Here is a 24,232-nt window from a genome sequence, read left to right on the forward strand (position 1 = left end):
CCAGCACGTTCTCTAGCTCCGAGCGCCGTCATCTCTAGGGCGGTACAATAGATCTCATTAGTTCAGACCTGACTAATGTTGAACTTGTGACTATTGGGAGGTAGGTGGTGCAATGCACAGAAAAGAACATGAGCTTTGCAATGAGGCATGTCAGGGCTCAGACCCTGGCTCTGTCATAAACTAGCTGTATGGCCTTGGGCAAGAGGTGAACCTTTCTAGGCCTTGGTTTCATCTCTGTGAAATGGGGGTGCCACTACCTCCAGAGGGGGTTGCAGATACTAAATGAGACAGCCGATGGTAGGTACTCAGTAAATGCCTGGGACCTTGCGTGTGCCAGTTTCATTTATCTTAAACTTCATCACTGGTCATTTATAATAAGGCCCTGACTACTATTGAGTGTGATCCTTGATTTTTCACTTTTATTAAGACAGTGAGTTTTTTGAAAAAGTTAGGTGCAGTACCGGAAGGATTGTTGCGATGCTTCTGGTTCTCCAGGAATTCCAAGTAAATATTTCACAAAAGCATGACCTCTCTTCTTCACTGTTCCTGGGGACGCAGGAAGTGCTCTGATCCAGAACCCCTCTGCTCCAAAGGACTGCCCTTTTGTTGACCAGCTCAGCCTGGAAGTAGCCCAGTTACTGTTCAGTTCACCTCAGCCACTTTCATGCCGTCTGCCCAAAGTGAAGAAGCAGAAGGAAGCCATGTGTGGCACAGCTGGCACACAGCCACCTCTCCAAGGTCTGTCCCCAACAGCCTCTTCCCTCCTGGTTGCCACCCAGACTGATTCTTCCCCAGTGCCTTGTCTTTCTGGCTGTTCTTAGAATCCTCGCTATTCCTGGAATTTAATTGTTTCTAGACTCTGGGTGGCTGCACTTTTTTTTTTTCCCATATCACCCTCTGTGAGTTTCAGAAAACCCTGTGGTCATTAATGAATCTATTTTCACAACCTCCCCAGAAACAAGCCTCTTCCGTGTTACAGATCAAAGAACCTATTACTGACACAAAAGGAATCCCGCCAACTGGCCTTCCCTGCCACAGGAGGCAGGCCCCATTCTAATCTTGCCTTGGCTTTTGACTTGCTGTGTGGCCTTTGTTTCCTCATCCAACGATAATATCTACCTCACAGGAATGTTGTGGAGTTCAACAAATGCTAAGAACTGTTCCTCTTGGTGGCTGAAAGATCAGGATCGCAGCTACTACAATGCCAGAGAACTCAAAGCACTTTATAGGAGTCTAATCTGTCCCTTATCTGGGTGAGGTGGATTAGTGGCAGGTGTTCCCTGTGCCCATGTTGTACCCTTACAACATGTTGTACTGCCTTTCACTGTCTCATTTCAACAGTTCCTATTCGCTTCCTCTTTGCAAGCTCACAGGAGATTGTCTATCTGAATGGAGACTAAAGACCGATGGACTAAGCAGACTTTGTGCCATTTCAGTCTTCAGTTTGTGCATCTGATCCCACTTCGCTTGTCTCCTTTTTGGTTTCAGTCCCCTTTTTCAGTACTTTATCCTTTGACCGCTTGGCAGCATTTAGCACGAATAATGATCACTCTTCCCAGAACTTCCCAGAACTTGTTAGTGATGTTATACCCCCAGAATTCTGCCTCTGTGACCTACGGAACCTGGTCCCTCTCCACTGTTGTTCCTCTAATAAAGGCTGAGGTTAAAACCTTTTCTCAGCACAGCCTCAGAGCTAATCTCATCTGTTTTCAAGGTTTTAACCAAAACCAGTGTTCCACTCCTAGTCCTGAATTTCTTCTTGCTCGATTGGCACTTTTTAGATCCTCCTAACATCATGCAGATTCAATGTATTCAGTATATTTAGAATGGAATTGACTTTCTCTTCTCTACACACCAGAAATCAGTTCCTCTTCTGGAGGAACTTAATTCTGTCAGGGCTTCCATCAGTAGTTCAAATGCTGAAGTCATGTGAACTCTTTTTCTCAACCCCTACATTTAATCTGCCCGCCCCCCCTGCCCCGTAAAGACTCTCCCTGCTGCAGCATTTGGGTTTGTGTATAAAACGTGCCGTATTGTATCAGTGATTCCCTACTGGGTCTCTCTGCAGACAGTGTCAACCCACTTCAGTCAAGCTGGCCTTCTGGGGAAAAGCACTTCCAGACCTATGCAGTCCCTCTGCTGCCTTAAAGCGATTGTCATGATTAACTGTTGCGGTAGAACAAATCCAAACTAAGTGGCATAAAACAGCTACCATTTTTTAGACTCACGGATTTCTGGATTAGGGATTTAGAAAGGGCACAGTGGGTCAGCTTGTCTCCGCTCTGTGATGTCTGGGCCCTCTGCTGGGAAGATTCAAAGCTGGGGTGTGACTTGACATCTGAGAGCTTACTCGCTCACGTCTTTGACAGGCTGATGCTGGCTGTTGGCTGGGCCCTCAGCTGGAGCTGTCAGCTGGAACAGTGGTCTCGCCATGCGGTGACTTGTGCTTCCTCACAGCATGGCGACAGAGTTCCAAGAGCAAGCATTCATAAGGGAGACAGGGTATGATCTAGCTTCAGAAGCCCTATACTATCACTTTTGCCATGGTCCCAAGCCTGACCAGATTCAAGGGAGGGAACATAGAATACCATCTTTTAGTGGGAGAAGTGTCAAAGTCACATCATAAGCGCATGTGGATGATTTTAGTTGCTGTCATCTTTGGAAAATACAGGTTGAAGAAGCTGGTCAAGGGTCTTCCAATTAGTAGATAGTTGGGTGGGGTTTGATCATAGAACCTTTGGCTCCAATCTCAACCTCCAGAGTGTCTCCACTTAATCGGGGCAAAAGCCGAGGTATAGAAAGAAATGGAAAAAAAAAATGATAGCAGTTATAAAAACTTACTAGGAATTAGTTTTAAATTCTGATATCCCCTTGTCCAGTTGTGGTCCTGTGAGGTTCACAACTCTAGGGAAGGAAGATTCTTGTTGCCAGATAGCTTGAGCCAGCTTAGTCCTTGGACAGCACTGGCCCCTGTGGACAAGAGCCCACAGAATCTCAGTGACTGTCTTCTTTTTTTTTTTTTTTTAAAGAAGAGGTTTTTTTTTTTTTTTAAAGATTCATTTATTTGACAGATAGAGACCACAAGCAGGCAGAGAGGCAGGCAGAGAGAGAGAGAGAGAGAGAGAGAGAGAGAGAAGAGAAAGCAGGCTCCCCGCCAAGCAGAGAGCCCGATGCGGGGCTCGATCCCAGGACCCTGGGATCATGACCTGAGCTGAAGGCAGAGGCTTTAACCCGCTGAGCCACCCAGGCGCCCCTCAGTGACTGTCTTCTTGTCTGCCTCTTCGGACCTCAGCAGGGCTATTTTGCCCATGTGCTTTCTGGGAAGCTTGCTTTCTCCATCTGTTCATTCCTTCCTAGTTCTGGTGCCCACTTAGACCTCCCTGCCTCTACTATGTTTGCTTTGACCTCATCCTCATCGCAGCCCCACTGAGAGTTAGAGATGTGTCTCAGCATGGTTTGGCTTCTCGCTGGAGTTGGCTCCTCTGGCTTCCCTGGGGTTACTCAGGGTGAACCTGCTTTTCTGGGCTTTCCTTCCCACCTTGTTCATGCTGTTTTGTCTACAGGATGAATGTCCTTTCCTCCTCCTCTTTACCTGAATAATGCCTATGCTTGCTTTATGGTTTAGGTCAGGTTCCTGCTCCTCTCCCTTATGGCTGCTTGTGGCCTCTCCTCAGAGCTCCCAGAGTTTCCTGTACATTCTTCTGGAATGAATGGTTTTTCACTCTATTCTGCACTTATCTGTTGTTTCATTCCATGTGACCCTTACAAGGTTGGGAGCTCCAGCAGAGAAGAAACTGGAGCCCTCCAGTTCATTGTTTATCATGGAGCCCTCCGTGCCTGTTCAGAGCCATGCATAATGAAGACAGTCAGATCCTCCTGAGGTGGTTGACTTGTGGCTGGAATACCAGTGCTTGCTCGTGTCTGTTAATGGGTGGACTGGTGGGGGGCACTGAGGTATTGGGGTGGGAAGAAGATTCAAGGATCCTTCTCATCCAAAAAGCTATTGTGTGTCTTTGGACAAGTCATTTCTCTGGGATGCAGTCTTTTATTTAAGAATGAAAAGATGTCTTTAAGGACCTTCTCAGCCTTAATACTCTATAAAGATAACTTTATCTGATAAGCTTTTGAGTATATACTGCTGTGGAGCTAAGTAGTGAGTTCTGAGTATTGGAAATATGACCCAGTATCATTACTTCCTAAGGACAGGGTTTAGTTATTTGCACAATTTTGATTGTGTCCCTGGTCGGGGGACTGTGGTTGGCTGGATTTGATAGAGTCATAAACACATCCACAGTCCATAAACCCTGTTCCCTCCTCATGTTAAATCTCAGTGGATCCTAAATTGCATGACTTGTAAGTCTCCATTGAATTTTATTGTCTTCTCTCCAGTTTAGCCAATAAGAAACATTTCAAGAATTTTCAACTCTTAGTTAGCAAAGCAAGACAAAAGTACATATGCCTTTGGAAACAAGACAAAACAGTGTTTTTATGGCTAGCAGTTTTCCCTTACGATGAAGTCTGCTCTTCAAAGTACTCTAATATAGTAGGTTCTCATGACTCAATTATAAGTGCATGCATATATAACATATACATAATAATTACATATAATTATGTAAATGAATGTGCATTAATGTATATTATTTATGCACATAAATATGTGTATGTGTGTATATACATATACACTTGATCCTTTAACAGCACAGTTTGAACTGCGCAGATCCACTAATATGCTTATATGCAGATTATTTACAGTATTGTAAATGTATTTTCAGTTCTTTATGATTTTCTTAATATTTTTTTCTCTCTCTTTGTTATAATTAGTTACAGTGTATAATACATATAAATATAAAATATATGTTTATCACCCGTTTCTGTTATCAGTAAGGCTTCCAGTCAACAGTAAGCTATTAGTAGTTACATTTTGGAGAGTCAGAAGTTATATGCAGATTTTGGGGGCACCTGGGTGTCATAGTCTCCGACTCTTGGTTTCAGCTCAGGTCATGATCTCATGGGTCATTAGATGGAGCCATGTGCTCCCCACAGAGTTGTTGCTCTCTACCCCTCCCCTGCGCATGCACACGCCCTCGCTCTTTCTCTCTCTCTCAAAGATTTTATTTATTTCAGAGAGAGAGAGTGTGTGCACAGTGGGGAGAGGGGCAAAAGGAGAGGGAGAAGCAGACTCCCGGCTCAGCAGGGAGCCCGATGAGGGGCTCATTCCCAGAACCCTGGGATCATGACCCGAGCTGAAGGCAGACGCTCAATTGACTGAGCCACCCAGGCACCCCTTCAAATACATTTTTAAAAAAAGAGATTATTTTAAAAAGAAGAAGTTATAGGCAGATTTCTGACTGTATGAGGTGGGGTTCAAAACCCTTAACCCCTTGTTGTTCAAGGGTCCTCTGTATTTATATAATTACACAGCACTGGGCCTGAAGTCTCCATCCACCAGCCCTGATGTAAAGAGGCCACATAATTTTCTAGTGAACTTAAATTGAGTACAGCTGAGGGTCATTTCCTGGAGTCTCTGTGTAGTCTCCACCAGACTGATCATTCTTAGTTTGATCATCCCAATCTGGATCATACAAGCCTCTTTCTTTACTTCTCTTTTCTACCCTCCCACTGTATCACCCATTTCCAAGCTCAGTATACCTCCTCCAGAAAACACAACATGGCATAAAACTGAAAACTTCAATCTGTCAGTGTTGCCTCTCGTTTGAGTTTCATTTCAAGTTGAAGAGTGAAGGAAGTGGTAAGAAGGCAGTACTGTATTAAGAAGTGATTCCATTCTTATTACCCCTTCTTTAGTTTTTGAAAATAACCCATGAAGCTGAGTTACTCTTATTTTGTATCTTGCTCCTATGGCATGTCCTGACAGTGATTTCCTCTTCTTGTGCCTCAGTTTTGGCCCCTACAAAATGGGGATAAACAAACATTGCCACCTGGATGTTTCTAAAGGCTGCCAAGGAGGCTGGTTAGTGGTGAGTGAATGGTTGTTAAATAGAAGGCATTATCTGCCACCCAGAAGAAAAGCACCTCACAAATAGACTGAAAGGCTGCCCTGACTTGCCAAAGGAGCATTCTTTGTAAGCAGGAAGAGTCAGGAAGGAAGCTAACATGGGTAAATTCTCCCTACGGTCTGTTGGTCCTGATGACAGGGAACTCACGAGGTGGGTGTTCACTTCTTTTCAGATGAAGGTGAGGGGGGTGGTGGACAGAAAGGGAGGAAGACATAACTGGTCAGGTACAAGAGAGACCTACTTGAGGTTTTTGTTCTGTTTTGTTTTGAGAGAGAGAAAGTGGGGAGTGGGGGCGGGGTAGAGGGCAAGGAGAGAGAGAATCTTAAGCAGGCTCCACACCCAGCATAGAGCCCAATGTGGGGTTTGATCTCACAACCCCTGAGATCATGACCTGAGCCAGAATCGAGGGTTGGATGTTCAACCAACTTAGCCACTCAGACTCTCTGAGGTTTTTGTTTGTTTGTTGTTGATGTTGATGTTTTTAAAGATTTTATTTATTTGTCAGGGAGAAAGAGCACAAGTAGGGAGCAGGCAGAGGGAGAAGCAGGCTGCCCGCTGAGGAAGGAACCTGATGTGGGGCTTGATCCCAGGACTCTGGGATCATGACCTGAGCCAAAGGCAGGCACTTAGCCAGCTGAGCCACCCAGGCAACCCACCCAAGGTTTTGGTTGTCAAACAGCGTTATATTAGTGTGACGGAAACCAGTATGGAGGTACAGTTTTTAGAGAAAGAATTCATTCCCATAAAATTCATTGTTCATTTGCTGAAGTAAGCAAGTAACAAAATTAAAAGTTTTAACCATAAAGATAAGAGACAAGAAAAAAACCCACCCAGGGGCGCCTGGGTGGCTCAGTGGTTTAGGCCTCTGCCTTCAGCTCGGGTCACAATCTCAGGGTCCTGGGATCGAGCCCCACGTCGGGCTGTCTGCTCAGTGGGGAGCCTGTTTCTCCCTCTCTCTCTGCCTGCCTCTCTGCCTACTTGTGATCTCTCTCTCTGTCAAATAAATAAATAAAATATTAAAAAAAAAAACCCCACCTGGAAGGAGGAGTATGAGCCTATCCTTTCACATGTGATATTAACTGGTTAAAATTTACACATTAATTTTTTTGTTATTTCAAATAAGATACCTGGAGTATTTTGCTCTCTTGATAGTACATAGGAAGTGGCATTTGGGAACGCTTTGTGGCCTCTGCTCTCTTACATGTGCACCTGTGTGTACATGTGTATACACATACACATACAGCTTCTAGACATCCTAGATGGACTTTCTTTGCTTTAACTAGACTACCCTGGGAGTAGTTTGCCAGCCCTGTATCAGCTGTGGCTTAACTGTAGGCTAACTTCTCAGTCTGCACTTATCCATGTCTGGCTTCAGAATTTGTTTCTGATCATGCAGAGCACGCTCCCAGCCTTGCCACATAGTCCAAGGTGAGCAGTTCCATAGTTCTGAGCTAGTTTGCTTTTCTACAAAATGAAGTTCTTTTGAGATTTGAAAGTAAGGTTCGGGCGCCTTGGTGGCTCAGTTGGTAAAGCAGCTGCCTTCAGCTCAGGTCATGATCCCAGGGTCCAGGGATCGAGTCTCTCTCATGCGACTACCTGCTCAGCAGAGAGTTTGCTTCTCCGTCTCCCTCTGCCTGCTGCTCTGCCTACTTATGCTCTCTATCTCTCTGTCAAATAAATAAATAAAATCTTAAAAAAAAAAAAAGAAAAGAAAGTAATGTTCTTCAGAACCCTTTTGAGAATGTCAGCTGAAAGATCTCAGTCTCAGCAATGGGGTGGGTAACTTCAGCAGCAGGACTTCAGAGAGATCTGTCCGGGTAGGAGCTGCTGTGAACAACTTGCTGGATTTCTGGTGGTTTGCTGGAGAAGGCTCGCTCTGCTCACTAGAGTCAATTGTGAGCATCTCTTTCCAACTTTCACTTGGTGACGTCATGTTAGTGGGTTTAAATGAGCTGTGCTAAGAGTATTTACACCATGGAAATTGGCACAGCTACAGATTACTGCCCTCCCCTCTAGCCTAGCCCCTGCAAGTTTGTGTACTCATGGCTCTTGGATCCAGTACAGCTTGGTTCTCTCATTTGAATTTGTCTCTAGCAGGGCCTACTTACTTCTCCCCAGGTCAGTACTGCTGGTCACTCCTAGGGCATCACTGTCTTGTTTGTGTTTAACTCATAGAAATGTCTGTGCAAGGAGATGAGGCATGTGAAAGAAGAGCTGGCATAGTGTTGTGAGCCTGTAACTGCAGCAGTTTCTCACACTCTGCTGATAGACGTCTTATTAACACCTTTACTCTAGCAAACCCAGTCTGTTTTGTCTTTTAGACTATTGTCACCCAAAGATAGGTAGTATTTTGCTGTTTCGTAGAGCTTTGTCACCCCCCACTATCTGCCTCACAAATAACCGGAATTACAAATTACCTCCCTGCTCAAATGCCTGCAGTGATCTCCCATAGCCTACCACAGTAGTGCAAACTCCTCTCCCAATGGAACAAGGCCTCTGCACTTGCCCCAAGTTAGTATTCATCTCTCCTCGTTGTACCCAGTTGGCCCTTGCCCAAATACAAGCTGTTATTTCCTCATCCCACCCAAGGTCATGTGTGACCATCACAGTCATTATGGTTCACCCTCAGTACCACCTGCCAAGGCACGACTGGGGTCCCCAGTTTCCCAAGGATCTGGCTCCTTTAAGTTGCAACAGGCAGCAACTTGGGAAGGTCTGGAAAGCCCAGAACAGCTCATCACAAAGGTGGTTTTGGACTCCAACAGATTCCAAACTATTATCTCTGTTGTTACCTTGCCCCTCGTTCACCTTCCCTGCTTGTCAGGTTTCCATCATAGCTTTGCTCTTCCCCTCTTCGACATTCAGTTTTCCATTCAGATTTCTTCCTTCGCACCTATCTGCAGTTCCAGGGGGCCATTTCTAACTTAATTTCTGGTGGAGTTATTGCTTTGGTTCTTGAACTACACTTCATTGGCTCTGATATACAGTGCCTGCCCTCCCAAGTGCAAGGGTCAGGTTTTTTGTTTGTTGGTTTGGGGTTGGTTTGGTTTGGTTTGGTAAAGAGCCAGAAAGTAAATGTATTGGGCACAATGCTCAGTGTGCCATTGTAGTGACAATATGCATATAAACAATATGTTTGCAGTATGTAAACAAATGTGAGTTTCAATAAAACTTTATTTACAAAACCAGTCTTTGGGCGAGATGTAGCCAACTAGTCAAGTTTGGTGAACCCCTTCTCTAGTCAAACACTTGTTAATATCCACTTCTTACACCTGTTCATGTAACTGTCTGCCAACCTGAACACATCATATTCTTCACATAGCCCGTGCAAGAAATCATGTCTGGGACATGCCAAGTTGGGAATCTTGCAGTCTCAGACTTGAGGGTCCTAGAGAATATACGTGTCCTATTTACCCAACCTATGCAGGAGTACTAATTTGGAGCTGCGGAGGAGCACTTGTATTCTGAGAGCCAGTGTGATGTAGAGCAGCATTTCTCAAATTTCAGCCATCAGTATACTGCTTTCATGTTTTCTGTCATGGCTCCGCGATCTGCACCATTAACTACTTTCTTGTCCTTTAACATGATCCTCCCCACCCCTGTTAAAAAGCTTAACTCAGGGGCACTTGGCTGGCTCAGTTGGCAGAGTATGACTCGATCTTGGGGTTGTGCATTCAAGCCCCACGTTAGGTGTAGAGCTTACTTAAACAAACAAACAAAAATTGTAAGCTTAATTTTAAAAGAAACTTTATTTCATTTATGTAAATGGAAAACCAGTACCATTTGCAATAGAGAAAAAGGAACAATAAAAATTAAAATATACTGTGAACAAAGTGTTATTAAATTCTAGGTACTGTTGCTTGTTGAAAGGTTCTGCTTTCAATATGATCTCCTTTTTTAAAGAGAGAGGAGGATTAGTATTGGTGAAGTGTTAAAAACTGTCCAGCCACCGCCTGAGACTTTTCCCCTGATGTACAAAGAAATACTAGAAAATAAGTGAAATGTGATACATTGTTTTTTATTGCTGTATTTGCTCACCTCCTGCAGTTACCACATGGAACTGCGTGTCTCATGTGTCACCTAAAAACACTACCAGAATGGAAGGGCTGGTGACGTGGGCATCAGATCTGTGTTCAGATTCCTGGCTTCCGGTTAGGTACCCCAAGGGCAAAGTGCAAGCTGTTAATACTTACCCTCATTTATGCAGCAGATAGGGGCCAAGTGCTGACTGGGTCAGGCTGAGTGGCAGTGTGGGGCTTTTTTAGGCACTGTGGTTAGTGTTCGTAGGTTAGCCAACACAGTGCCTATCCCTTGTGTAGGCACTGTTGTTGTCCTTGGAATGCCTGTGAGTCGGCAATATCTCTTATAGGTCTTACAGTGTTATCTGTGACATTTCTGCAGCTGGGCCTATCCCATCACACCTGAGGGACGTTGGGCAAGTTACTTACATTCTCTGCTGGCCCGCTGGCCAGAGTGAGAATCACATGAGGTAGCGTGCGTAAACATGCCTTGCAGTGGTGAAGGCTGCACTGGTTTTATCCTTGATAATACCTCGGATGGTAGGCTCTGGTGTCCTGTCTTCCAAGCCTCCCGGACTGAGTTCCTGGAAGGCAGAGGCTGTAGTGGGAGCCTTCTATCTACATCACCCCTTGCATTTACAGCTTATGCAAAAGTGTCAGTGAAAGGAATGGAAAATGTAATTCCTGCTCATTCGCACTTCCTTTTCTACCTCCCAAGACCAGAGCTTTTGGCCTTACAATCTCTAATGAATCTCAGTAGTCCCTACTTCCCGTGTAGAAAATACAAGTATGGTAGATGAGGCTGTGCCTACTGGTGTGGGCCTGGGATGAAAATGTGTCTACTTGTCCGCAGCGGGTGCTGCTTGGGTCTGTGTGTGTCACCTCCCACAGCCCCATTCTGTGCCATTTGCCCTTTAGCCGGTTAATTCTCTGCCATTTCAAAGCTCACTCTCCACCTCCTGTGATCCTGCTGATTCACAGTCTTTCCCTTAGAACGTTTGTTTGTTACAGATGTTTTTACCAGTTCTTAGCCATGGGGTTCTTTTCTTCTGGCCTTTACAAACCATTTTTCTTGGCTCACAGATTAAAGTCTGTCTATCTATGTCATTGAATGAAGATTTCTAAGACTTTTCTGAGTCCTATTCTCCGAATAAACCACTCACAGCATAGAAATTCTTCCTTCAAAGGTTGGGTTTTTTTGTTTTGTTTTGTTTTGCCTGGACAACGTAGTTCTTGTACAGATTTCTATGGGAGGAAGAGACATCTGTGGTGTCCTTGAGGGAAGACAGCAGGCAGAACTGGAGAATTCCTGACACTGAGCAGGTTTGTAGAAAGAGGCCATCTGGCCCCAAGAAATGAAGTAGCCTGCTGTAGTCACATATTGAGGAGGTGGCCGTGCGCTCAGCAGTCCTGGTGCCTCACCTCTCTGCCTGTGACTTCCCAATAAACTTGGGTCTCAAACACTGAGGGAATGAGCTTTCTCTCAGAGCTCTCTGACCCTCAGAGGGCTGTAGGAAACCTGGTCAGAGACAGAGTGGTCTCTTCCCATTCCAGTAACCTGGCCTGACCAAAGTGGATGAACTGAGAGGCCTGGTGACATGGGCTTCCAGGACAGCTACTCCTGCCATCTGCTCACTTGTTTACATACAGCATGGAAGGTGCTGGATGGTGGGATGAAGGAACCACAGGGAGCAGAGTATGGCTGGGCAGTAGAGATGTAAACAGAGGGTTGTGATAAGTGCAACAAAGAAGGCTGTGGGAGCACTGATCTTGCCAGGATAGGCAGCCTCCCCCCAGTGAAGGTGAAGTTTTGATCCTGGCACCTAAAGTTAACCACACAATACCTGGAAATAATGAATGTCCCCCGCCCCCATCCTGATAATCAGCCAGCACTGATGGGGTTGACTTCCCCTTTCACCAGCCCAGCCCTGAGTAAATACCCTCTCCTTAACCAGACCAAGATGCTCAGGATAGCCAATGGTGTTCTCCCTGGTGCTGCTCCTCTCCACCCTCCCTGAAGGAAAGTAGGAGGTGAATCCCCCATGAGGATGGGTTGATGACATGGATATGGTGGCCAGCAGCCTACTCCCCAGAGATCTGTGCTCTGTGCTGTTAGCAGAGGCAAGAGGAGCCAACTCTGAGTTTTGTTTCTGTTGAATATAGAAAGGGGAAGAGAAAGGAAAAGAGGCCTATTCTGCTTCAACACACAGCAGATTTGCGATTGTACTACAAACCAAAGGCAGATCGGCTAGATCCGTGTTTATTGGATAGCTGCTAAAGAAAATGTCAATTTAAAAAAATTCAAAAATATGTTGGACAGAAGAATTATTATTGGAGTAAGTGGATAGTCTTCTGTGGGCATTACTTTGATGGAGGCATTATTTACATTGAATTAAATAAAAGAAGTTCTAGTGCATTTGTTTAAAAAATAATCATTATTTAACCGTGACTTTCACTAACCTAAAACACTCTTAATATTTTTTTTAAATTTTTTTTTAAATACTTTATTTATTTACTTATTTGACAGAGAGAGATCACAAGTAGGCAGAGAGACAGGCAGAGAGAGAGAGGAGGAAGCAGGCTCCCTGCTGAACAGAGCCTGATGTGGGGCTCGATCCCAGGACCCTAGGATCATGATCTGAGCTGAAGGCAGAGGCTTTAACCCACTGAGCCACCCAGCTGCCCCCACTCTTAATATTTTTAATGGATTTATCTGTTGTACTCTCAATAGGTGTGGTAAATTCTTGCTGGAGACAGAAGAGTCTTACAGTGGTAGTTGGTGAGATGCTTTTAAGTTCAAGAGGCTCTTCATTTGTTGGTTAAATGTACCTGGCAGTCCCATGTCCAGGAGAAGCGAGGAATAGTCAGCAGACGTCCCCAACAGTGGTGTGCACACAGCCACAGGAAAGGGTAGAATTATGCTGTACCCAAATTTTCAGAGCCACAAGGCTCTTTCCTTGGAGGAAGGAAGTCAGTAAGAAGAAAAAAGAGAACGGGTTCTGGAAAGAAAGTTAATGCTGATGGCTGTGTTTATGTGTCTCCACTCTTTCACCTGGTGTTCAGTGACCTTGCAAAGGGCCTGATCTTTCATTTCTGGATCTTGGTGAAAGGTTTAACATTTTCACGGTTCAGCTCAGGAAATAGGAAGCTTTTCCTGATCTGGTTCCTGCCAGCCTCTCCAGCCTGCTTTCTTGACCCTCCCTGGAAGCATTCTTTGCTCCTCTCAAACTGAATGACCATGCTTCTGTGTACCTCATTCCCTTGACTTGGGAGACCTTGCTGGATCCTTCAACAGTTTTGACCTTGCTTCTGGACCCCTTACCTTTGTTCCTGTGGCCCATTGTGTCTCCTGCTGCTCAGGACTCGGCTGGGGTGTGTCTGGCCCTTGCTGAGTTCCACCCCGGCTCCATCCAGCACGACGCAGGCCTATCCTGGATCCAGGATGTACTGATTGCATATGTGGCTGTCTTCCCAACCGGACTGTGAGCTCTTCATGGGAGAGGATAGGCTTTTCACCTGTTTCTCTGGTGTCCAGCATAGTAAATGCACAGCAACTGTTTGTCAAATAAATGAAATGAGTGAGGTTAATTAAATCTAGAAGTCAGCTCTTTTTCGTGGCGCCTCGGAGGCGGTAGGCTGCTTCAGGATGAAGCTAAACATCTCTTTCCCAGCTACTGGCTGCCAGAAACTCATTGAAATGGACGATGAACACAAACTTCGTACCTTTTATGAGAAGCGTATGGCCACAGAAGTTGCTGCTGACGCCCTCGGTGAAGAATGGAAGGGTTATGTGGTCCGAATCAGTGGTGGCAATGACAAACAAGGCTTCCCCATGAAGCAGGGTGTCTTGACCCACGGCCGTGTCCACCTGCGGCTGAGTAAGGGGCATTCCTGCTACAGACCAAGGAGGACGGGAGAGAGAAAGCGCAAATCTGTTCGGGGTTGCATTGTGGATGCCAATCTCAGTGTTCTCAACTTGGTCACTGTAAAGAAAGGGGAGAAGGATATTCCTGGACTCACTGATACTACTGTGCCTCGACGCCTGGGGCCCAAAAGAGCCAGCGGAATCCGCAAACTCTTCAATCTCTCTAAAGAAGATGATGTCCGCCAGTATGTTGTGAGAAAGCCCTTAAATAAAGAAGGTAAGAAACCTAGAACCAAAGCGCCCAAGATACAGCATCTTGTTACTCCACGTGTCCTCCAACACAAACGTCGGCGTATTGCTTTGAAGAAACAGCGCACTAAGAAAAACAAGGAAGAGGCTGCAGAATATGCTAAACTTTTGGCCAAGAGAATGAAGGAGGCCAAAGAAAAATGCCAGGAACAGATTGCCAAGAGACGGAGGCTGTCCTCTCTGAGAGCTTCTACCTCTAAGTCTGAGTCCAGTCAAAAATGAGATTTTCTAAGAGTGACAAATAAATAAGATCAGACATTAAAAAAAAAAAATCTAGAAGTCACTTTCTAGAATACTGAAGAAAAGCAGGGGAGAATTCTGTCAAGTTTCTGGGGCACCTAGGTGGCTCAGGTGGTTAAACGTCCAACTCTTGGTTTTAGCTCAGGTCATGATCTCAGGGGTCATGAGATCCATCCCCATGTCAGGCTGCGTGCTTAGCAGAGAGTCTGTTTGAAGATTCTCTCTCTCTCTCTGGATGACATGAGGGAGGTTCTTCAACATACAAAGAATGATCAACCTCATTTGTGATTAAAATGCAAGATAGTACTTCTCACATATGAAGAGGCAGAAATTTAAAAATTTGATAACTATATTTCCAAATGTATGGAAAAACAACCTTATGCTGCATTTGTATTTTAACATTATAAATGCAAACCCTTTAACCCAGTGATTCTATTGCTAGGGGCTCATCTTCCAAGATGGAGTCACACATGTGCAAAATTAGTAGACAGATATTATAGCATTTGGGTTTTTGTTGGTTGGTTGTTTGGAAATAGCAAAAGAATAGAAACATATGTCCATCAGGAGGCCGGTTAAATTAATTATGGTACTTCCATAAAATTGAGAATTAGGCACTTATTAGAAAGAATAATACAACTATGTGTATGAGTATGAAACAATCTTCAAGTAAAAAAAAAACATATACAGAGCACAAACATATTTATTTGGGGGGGATATATACAGCCATGTTTATGTATAGAATACTTTGGAATTATTTTTTTTTTAAGATTTTATTTATTTATTTGACAGAGAGAGATCACAAGTAGACAGAGAGGCAGGCAGAGAGAGAGAGGGAAGCAGACTCGCAGCTGAGCAGAGAGACCGATGCGGGACTCGATCCCAGGACCCTGAGATCATGATCTGAGCCGAAGGCAGTGGCTTAACCCACTGAGCCACCCAGGCGCCCCTGGAATGATTTTTTTTAAAACTGGTATCAAGAACAAGAGTGTAGCAGGATAAGTACAGAAGAGAATTGTTCTACTATACCTTTCGGTATCTTTTGAACTTTGTGCAAAGACGATAGAGTATCTGGGGCACCTGGGTGTCTTATTTGATTAAGCATCTGCCTTCAGCTCAGGTCTTGATCCTGGGGTCCTGCAATCAAGCCCCATATCGGACTCCCTGCTCAGCAGAGAGTCTGCTTCACACTCTTTCTCCCTATTTGCTCTCCCTGTCTCTCTCTCAAATACATAAAATCTTTAGAAAAAAAAAAAAAAAAGTGCATTTGTTTGAAAGAAACCGGTTAAGTGGTAGATATAAATGTTCAGATTTGCTGAATTCTGCAGGACCACTGTACAGAAGTCACTAAAAAGAATTCTGTCCCATAAACACTTTTCCTCCTGATGTCTCCCCACACCCTTCCACCCCTGACCCCTGTCTGTAAAGTTTTTCTTGCTCACCTGTTACCTAGACCCTTATTGCTAGAAGGAGCCTTGGACAGTTATCTTGTGGTGTCTTCATTAAATCAAGCTGACCATTGCTACTTTTGAAATAAATGTGCTATGCCTGAAGTTTCACCTACTGCTAAAGCATGTTACTTTAAAAATACGAATGTAGGCTTTACAGAACTATTTAGATCAAAGTTGCAATAACAAGTAGACTATCACCACAATACTAATTAACCAACATCTGAATTACGGGCCAGAGCTGTTTCTAAGTAGTGGAAACATAGGCTTTGATCTGGTGGTTTCTGACATCAGTGGAATTCCTTGGAGGCAATTATAGTCTCCTTATTCACAGTCCCATGCCAAGACCTACATATACCTGTGGGATATAGACGAGCTCCTGCTTAGCTGTGCCATACCCGTCATTCATAGTAAATTTCATGAAATAACATAACACCTTCAAAATCCAGATACCACAAGTTGTGCAAGAGTAACCCTGAGAGTGGTGAGGGTGTAAACATAAAGCTCCTGTAATCAGGTAGAAAGGGAAATAAATGGGATAAACTGTGGCTGTTCGGATGGGTTATGATACAAGTAGAGTCAAAACCCACTGTTTTTGGAGTACTACTCATCCATCAAAAAATGAAATCTCACCATCTGCAATGACGTAGTTGAAACTAGAGGGGTATTATTCTAAGTGAAATAAATCGATCAGAGAAAGACAATTATATAATCTCACTCATATGTGGAATTCAAGAAACAAAACAGAATCATAGGGGAAGAGAGGAAAAATAAAGATGAAATCAGAGAAGAAGACAAATCATAAGAAACTTAAGCATAGGAAGCAAACTGAAGGTTGCTGGGGGGAATGGGGTAACAGGGTGATGGGCATTAAGGAGGGCACGTGATGTGATGATCACTGGGTATTATAGGCAGCTGATGAATCACTGAACTCTGCCTCGGAAACCAATAATATACTATATGTTAATTAATTGAATTTAAATTTTAAAAATGGGAGGAAACGCACTATTTTTGGATTGTAAGCCATCCTTTTATAAAATACGATGGACTCTGTCATCTAACTTATTTATTGGTTTGTTAAAAATTATGACCCAAACAAAATGCAGGCTTTGCTGAATTGGGTGTTTGTTTGTCTGTTTGTTTGTTTTTCCAGTTCTCTTTGTAGCTTAGGTCTGTGGAGATACCTCTTCTTCTTCTTACCTTCTGTTTGTGACAGTTCTGTTCTACTGCTAAGATGAAGTGAATTTTAGTTTGAGAAAGCATTTGGTCATCTCGTCTAACTGCCTCCAGGTCTGCAGCATTAACTAGAGAGGTTAAAGAACTGGCCTCAACATCTGTCTGACAAGATGTCCAAAAGGGACTGGGATTCGAACTCAGCTGGGCACGCCTTCCACTCTGTTGTGCTGAAATAACAGTAGCCTTTGGTAACAAAATGTTTTATTAGGGGAAGGGAGAAACATGGAGTTAGGAAATCCAGGGAATATATTTAAATTTATATTTTTTCTTAAATCGTATTTCTCTTGGAAATCAGGGCCTTTTTTTAGCTTACAGACGTTAGTTAATAAAGGGTTTGCATTTCCACAAGTTTCTAGCAAGTATTACAACTTCTCTATTTCCCACCAAGGAACAAAAGTACTCTCACTTAAGCATAATAATCAAGGTGCTCTTAAATGAAGAAGCATAATCCTTCTAAACTTACCCTGAAATGGATTTTTAGCCTGACTCCTCAGGTGGCTCCATATAATTTCAGTAACGTCTCCCCTGGTTCAGTGCTGGCTCCATGCAGTGCCTTCTAATGAATGACATGGTTGTGACTCATCGAATGAAGTCAGATTCACTCGCATTTCATAGGAAAACCAGCTCTCCTGGGTACATCAGAACCAAAGCTGGGAATGAGAGATGCGAGCGCAGTTGGAGGCTTCTGTGCATCTGTCAGAATAATCCTGCCCCCATTTGTAGGGTACACTGTAGTTGACAGAGTACTTTCTCATAATTCCTTGCGGTTTGCAAGGGACAATTAAGAGGAGAGGGCAGTTGCTCATCACGAAACTAAGGAGACTGGGACTCTACGAACAGCAGAGGGGAGGGCACCGCTGAACTCTCCTCCCTCCCCCAGTCATGTTTCTGAGGACCTGGCTCCAGGCAGAGAAAGAAGGAGCACCCTGAAGTAGGGGGCAGCCCTGGCTGCATCCAGGGAAGGGAAAAGAGATGGGAAAAGGAATCAGAAGCTGTGGTGGCAGGACCTCTTATGGCCACCTGCTGAGCCAGGTGGGTTGTTCACCTGTATCCAGGTCTGGCGTTGACTTCTCTCTGCAACTTCCCATTGATGGATGGTGGGGCGCCCACCCAGCCAATGGTGCTGGCTTAAGAGGAAATGATGAAAAGTCAGGAACCAACTGAGACAGATGCTCTGTTTACTGTCTTTGTAAGAAAAGAGTGTGAATCAGCAGCTGGAAGGAATTCTGTGTTTAAGTGCCAGAGACATTAACCCTGTCGTGTACGTTGATTCATTCATCAAATTTACGGGATGCCTGCTGTGTCCATGCTACCAGGTTGGAAGCTGTGGACGTATAGCCGTAGGGGTATAATGTACATAGTTGTGGAAGGGTACAGTTCATGAACCTTGCATTTCTGTTAGCACCCCTGAGAAAATTTTCTGTGTAAAAGTCTAGTCTTCCAAAATCGGTTATAAATCAAACTTACATATTTGGAATTATCTCCACGTGTGTTTGTTTCATTTCAGAATTGATATAAAGGGATCATAAAATGAATCCTCATTAAGATAATGAATGCTTTTTTTAAAAAAAATATTTGAAAGATAGAATGGGGGAGCCGGGGGGTGGGCAGAGAGAGAGAGGGAGAGAGAGTCTTAAGCAAACTCTGTGCTGAGTGCGGAGCATGAACGTGGGCTTGATCTCATGACCCTGAGATCATGATCTGAGCCAGAACCAAGAGTCTGGCTACTTAATCAACGGTACCGCTCGGGTGCCCCTAGATGATGAATCCTTTTTAAAATAAGAATAACTTATATACTCTTTCCCCAATTCATTCAGATGTTTTTAAAGTTGACTATTTGAGGTTTTAAAAAACAAATTGCAGGGTGCTTGGGAGGCTCAGTCGGTCAAGCGTTGGACTCTTGATTTCGGTTCAGGTTATGGCCTCAGTGTTGTGAGATCGGGCTGTGTGTCGGGCACCATGCTCAGTGTGGAGTCTGCTTGAGGTTCTCTCTCTCCCTCTCCTCCTGCCGTGCTGTGCCTGTGCTCACGCTCTCTTTTCTCTCTCTTCTCTCTCAAATAAATAAATAAATGAAATCTTTTTTAAAAAGTAAGTTGCATTGTATTCAGATCATGTAACATTAAGAGCTAGTGATTTTTCTCACTTTTTTCATCGCAGCTTATGAGATACTGGTTGGTCACTGATTTTTTTTCTCTGTATCCTGTGAACTGCTTTTATCTTTGCATTGGGACTGTGCGAAAGTTGTTTTTCTGACTCCTCTCCCAACTTTGATAACTAACTTTTCCCATGATCTTTTTTATTTTCTCCAGAATACCCCTTTGTATAGCAGAGAAAGCCTTAGGGGGTCCAGTGCCAAGGACAGGCCCTGGGTAGGGAGGAAAGCTTCTCCAAAACCCCTCTGTGGCAGTGCACTTGTCCCACTACTATTACACACGGAAGTACCTGCCCCAACCACCACTTCCCTCACGGCCCATGGGAACAAGGACTTGGCCATGCTCTTTGCTAACTGCAATTACGTTGTAAGAATACTGTGCAGAGGGGCGCCTGGGTGGCTCAATGGGTTAAAGTCTCTGCCTTCGGCTCAGGTCATGATCCGCAGGGTCCTGGGATTGAGCCCCGCATCAGGCTCTCTGCTTAGCGGGGAGCCTGCTTCCCCCACCCCCTTCTCCTGCCTCTCTGCTTACTTGTGATCTCTGTCAAATAAATAAATAAAATCTTTTTTAAAATATTGTGCAGAAGTAGATGTTTAAAGATATTTGGTTCACTTCTAGCTAAAACCAAAAAAATTTAAGCTAGCAAAAAGCAGGGATAGCCTTTTTCCTTCCCTATTTGATTAGATCAAGGCGCCAACTTGGAAGTACTTTCTTTTGTTCTGTTGAGGTTGAGTTGAGAGTTTTCAGGGTTGCTGAGGTCAATAGTGTCCTTTGTTTTTTACTCCCTAGAACATAAGCAGCCTAAGGACATTTTTGTTTTGTTTACTAATATACCCCAGAACCTAAGACAAGTGCTTGGCATACAACAGGTGTTTAGTGAGCGTTTGCTCAATGAATTTGGAAAAGTTTTAGGTATAATCTTAGAAATCATCCTGTTCTCCAAAATTGGATGAAATGTCCTCTCTTTAATCTCCTGTCAGAACATTCGGGTATGTGCAGTTTGGGTTGTTTACAACCTAGTATAGGTGAGATGTTACTCTTGTGTGAGGTGGTGAATACTACTTGATTTGCACAGCCAGGGAAAGGAGTTCCCTTGTGAGGGAAGGGTATGCGATTTGGCCAGCCTTCTCCTACCTTTCTCTGCTTATTGGGATTTAGGGCTATGGTAGAGATGCATTTAATTTTTCTTAGTCATCATCAGGACTATAATGAATAAGATCAAAGTGTTGTATAACTGCTGGGAACGATTCCTTCTTTTCAGGAGAAAAGTCGTGTTGGTTTATCACTCATTTCCAGACATTGAGGACTCATAGCTTCCGGCTTAAATTTTTGTGTTCATTGTGAAACTGTTTCTTCAGTAAGTCGAGACATGCTGACGTACTTCTTGTCTGAAGGGGGTAAACACCACCTTTACATGAGTCAGGACACCCAATCACAGGAAATGTATGTACTGGCTGCTGTGCTAGAAGAATCTTCTATATTTTTCAGTCAGCCACCGAGCGTTGAGCTGATGAGCATAAACTAGAGTCAAAGAAATCGGCTTGGTTGAGGACCAGTCAGTGTCTTCCATAAGCACATGTTCTTGAGTTGGAAGAGAGAAGATGGGATGGAGTGGGCCAGCAAAAAGAAGCCAGCTGTCAGCAACAAATGCTTCTGGTGAATTTGCTGATTGCTGAGCACCTGCTGTGTCCCAGACACTGTTTGGGCTGAGAAGGGGAAAAAAATGAAAAAGACCCAGGTAGGAAGGAAGGAGGGGGACAGATTTGTGTGCTCTTTGGAAAACTATAGAAAGCAATTATTTGAAATGGGTTGAAGGGATGTTGGAGGGATGGTATAACTGTGGGTGGCCAGGCATGTGGCTCTCTTTGCCTTTACGAAGATGAGTCTGTGTCTGCCACGCACCACACAAAGCAAACGCTTATATACTCGGATTATAACTTGTGTTGCATCGTGTTTATGGGTATCATTTATCTTGGCTCCAATTATGATGTGTAAATATGTGTTTTTACCCCGGTTAGTCTTAATTACAGATAATGAGTTGAGGGCCTTGTAAAGAGTAACTAATCACTTCTGTAGAAACACAGTTTGGTTTTGTTAACTGGAATCTTCATCACAGCAGAATTAAAACATTAAAGAAAATCTTTTCAGTTCTTAACTCTGTTTCGATCTTAAAAAGCGGGAATTTGGTGCACAGATTTTTGGTTCACTTTACTTTTGGTAAAACTCAGCCTTACCTCTCAAAATCTCACTGTCCTGAATCCAAATGCGTGTTTGTACTTTGGCACACATAAATGTCCTAAGCTTCTCAGGACTTCACCCACGAGTCTGGGATCTACTCCACCTTTCCCCATACAGCAGTCTGTATCTGGGAGAGGGTTCTCAAACTTTATCATGAGGCTCAGCACAGCCCTGATTGAGGCCGGTGGTAACTAAGCAAAACTGCCAGGCAGATCGGACCCCCTCAGGTCTTTGCAGGTGTGTCCATCTCCCAGCCCTGCGTCAGGAAAGCCTGAACGTCAACCAGGAATCAGTCACCTAGTCAACCAGGTGAAGTGCTTGACTAGGTAAAGCCTTTATCCCTCCCCGGACCCCCACCCCAGCCAAGGGGATTTATCTGTAAGCAAATTCTTTTGAGAAGCAAAGAGTGAGCTGCCACGGTGAAGTTTCCAAAATAACCCTTCCTAGAGGTGGTGGTTTTGGTCAGAGTCTCCAAGGAGGTTGACACTGAGAGGGAAAGGCTAGAAGCCCATTCCTAAGACCCATTTTCCTAGAATTTGCCTGAAAGTGCACATCTTATCCAAAATTCATTGAACTGAAATCTATACATGAAGTGTAAATTTTGCTATTAGTGAATTGACAATTCCAAAGTGACATTGTAAGAACAAAGATTTAAACTTTCTGAGCCTACACCAAAAATCAAGGCAGGGGACTCATCAACTCCTCAGTTTATTTGTCTGAAAAATGGGGATAACAATGTCTACTTCCTATGGGAGTGGTAAGGCTTAAATGAGATGCTTAGTATACAGGAATGTAAGTAGTAGTGGTGGTTTGGGGAAAGCTTCCTGCTAAAAACACTGTGATGGATGTTTTGGGTGAAACCTCTGAAAACTTTATGAGACTTCATTAGTAAAATACCTTGGATGGGGAAGAGATAGTGTTCAGGGAAACACATGGAGAAGTTCTGGTAACACCAGAGTTAAAACTGTTTCTTTGTCACGTCACAAAATGAATGAAGGAGGGTAATGATGGATGGGAAAGGTGATACTATCTGTAGAGAATTGTATACAGACCTTGATAAGAGTGTCACACTTTTCCTGTAAACATTTTTTATTTTCTTTTTAATTTCCTAAAGAAGTTATTGGCAAAGAAAAATATTGTTTTCCCCAAATTATTATTTAGATTTCTTTTGGTCTTCCTTCAGTTCGGATAGTTCTCCTATTTACCACTATTCTGGTAAAAGGAGCCCCTTTGTCAAAAACCGAATACGAATAAAGAAAGAGAAGGTTTTAGATACTTCCTTTTTAAAGAGCTAAAATACTGAATCTCTGAGAAATCTGGTTATCTGCTTTGCTTAAATAGTATATGGTCATTTCAGTCTATAAACTCAAGCGTGCTAATTCCTTTTTATTTAAGATTTTAAAATCTTAAATCGTGCCCACTTTGGGGCACGAACCCATAACCCTGAGATCAAGAGTTGCACGTTCTACCAACCAAGCCAGCCAGGTGCCCCCATACTGATTTCTTTTAACTGGAGATTATTTTAACCTTCCTCTTACACTTTCCAAAGGATTTGTAGAATTCTGCAATTGGAATGAAACTTCATGGTCTTTTAATGCGAATTATACTCACTGTATGCCTTCCCCATAGAGGAATTACTTCACCATCTTGCCCGGGAGTGGCTGGTCTTCTCATGATCATCTAATCATCATAAATCATCCCACTGACTTTTCTCTTTTGCCTTCTCCTTCTTTCAGCAATAATTAAGAATCCCTGTTGCTTTCCTCAAAAGGGAAATCTGGAATTGTGTTAGTAACTTCTTAAGAAGTCAAGGCCTTTTTATAAGCTAGTGGACAGAGAGGGTGTAGGAGGTTACGTAAGTTGCAAAGTCTTGGGCTACTGTTTTGTCATATTCACTGATGTCTTTTCTGTCACATTCAAGCAGTGGACTTTTCATGAGCTCCTGACCCTGAATGTGCATGAAGCTTGAGCATGTTAGGGCTGCTTGGGAATTTATGGTTTTGTGGCCATGAATTTATAAAGCAAAGGAAGTTACCAGGTTTTTAACTGAAGTTCTCCCGGCTCAAAACACTCTGCAGTAGGTCACCACAGTAATATCTGATTTAATCCTCTTGTGATTTGGCCCATAGTACTTGCTAATATTCACAAAGACTTTGATCACATAATTTTTCTTCCTAAAAAATCAGAAAACCTCTTTTTGTTCATTTTCAGCAATTTATATATTGAAAACATTAAGTTTTCTATTAACTGTTATAATACATTTATTTTAGATCCCATGGAGGCAAAGGCAATTGTTCTTAATTTTGTAAAAAAAAAAAAGAAATTGACTAATTTGTTAAGTTGACCCCTAATCATTTTCTGTGCCCTGCCTCTGTGTGTGTGTGTGTGTGTGTGACAGAGAGAGAGGCAGACAAAGGGGGATTTGGAGTTAGGATTTAAATGACAGTTGGCTAGAGGATTGGACTTGGCTAGCACCTAGGTCCTGGTCCAATTTAGCACAGAATAGCCCTTGTACAGACTATGCAGAAGTTTTAAGTTTAAGGTTTTTTAAAATTTTATTTAAATTCAACTAATTAACATACAATGCATTATTTTTTTCAGGGGTACAGGTCTGTGATTCATCAGTCTTATATAATACCCAGTGCTCATTACAACACATACCCTCCCCAGTGTCCATCTCCCACTTACTCCACCCCTCACTCCCTTCCCC

The 24,232-nt window shown here is 43.5% G+C and overlaps 2 protein-coding genes across 7 annotated transcripts in view; both read left to right on the top strand.

Moving 5' to 3' along the window:
* The window catches only part of IGF2BP2 (insulin like growth factor 2 mRNA binding protein 2), a 160,548-nt gene that overhangs the window by 83,341 nt on the left and 52,975 nt on the right, over positions 1 to 24,232 (top strand). The gene's annotated exons all lie outside the window — the stretch shown is intronic.
* LOC123940137 (40S ribosomal protein S6-like) lies at positions 13,660 to 14,482 on the top strand. The gene has a single exon (XM_046002619.1). It carries the CDS (start codon positions 13,683 to 13,685, stop codon positions 14,430 to 14,432), a length of 750 nt encoding a protein of 249 aa, XP_045858575.1. The 5' UTR covers positions 13,660 to 13,682; the 3' UTR covers positions 14,433 to 14,482.

Source organism: Meles meles, chromosome 4, assembly GCF_922984935.1.
Source record: "Meles meles chromosome 4, mMelMel3.1 paternal haplotype, whole genome shotgun sequence".
NCBI lineage: Eukaryota > Metazoa > Chordata > Mammalia > Carnivora > Mustelidae > Meles > Meles meles.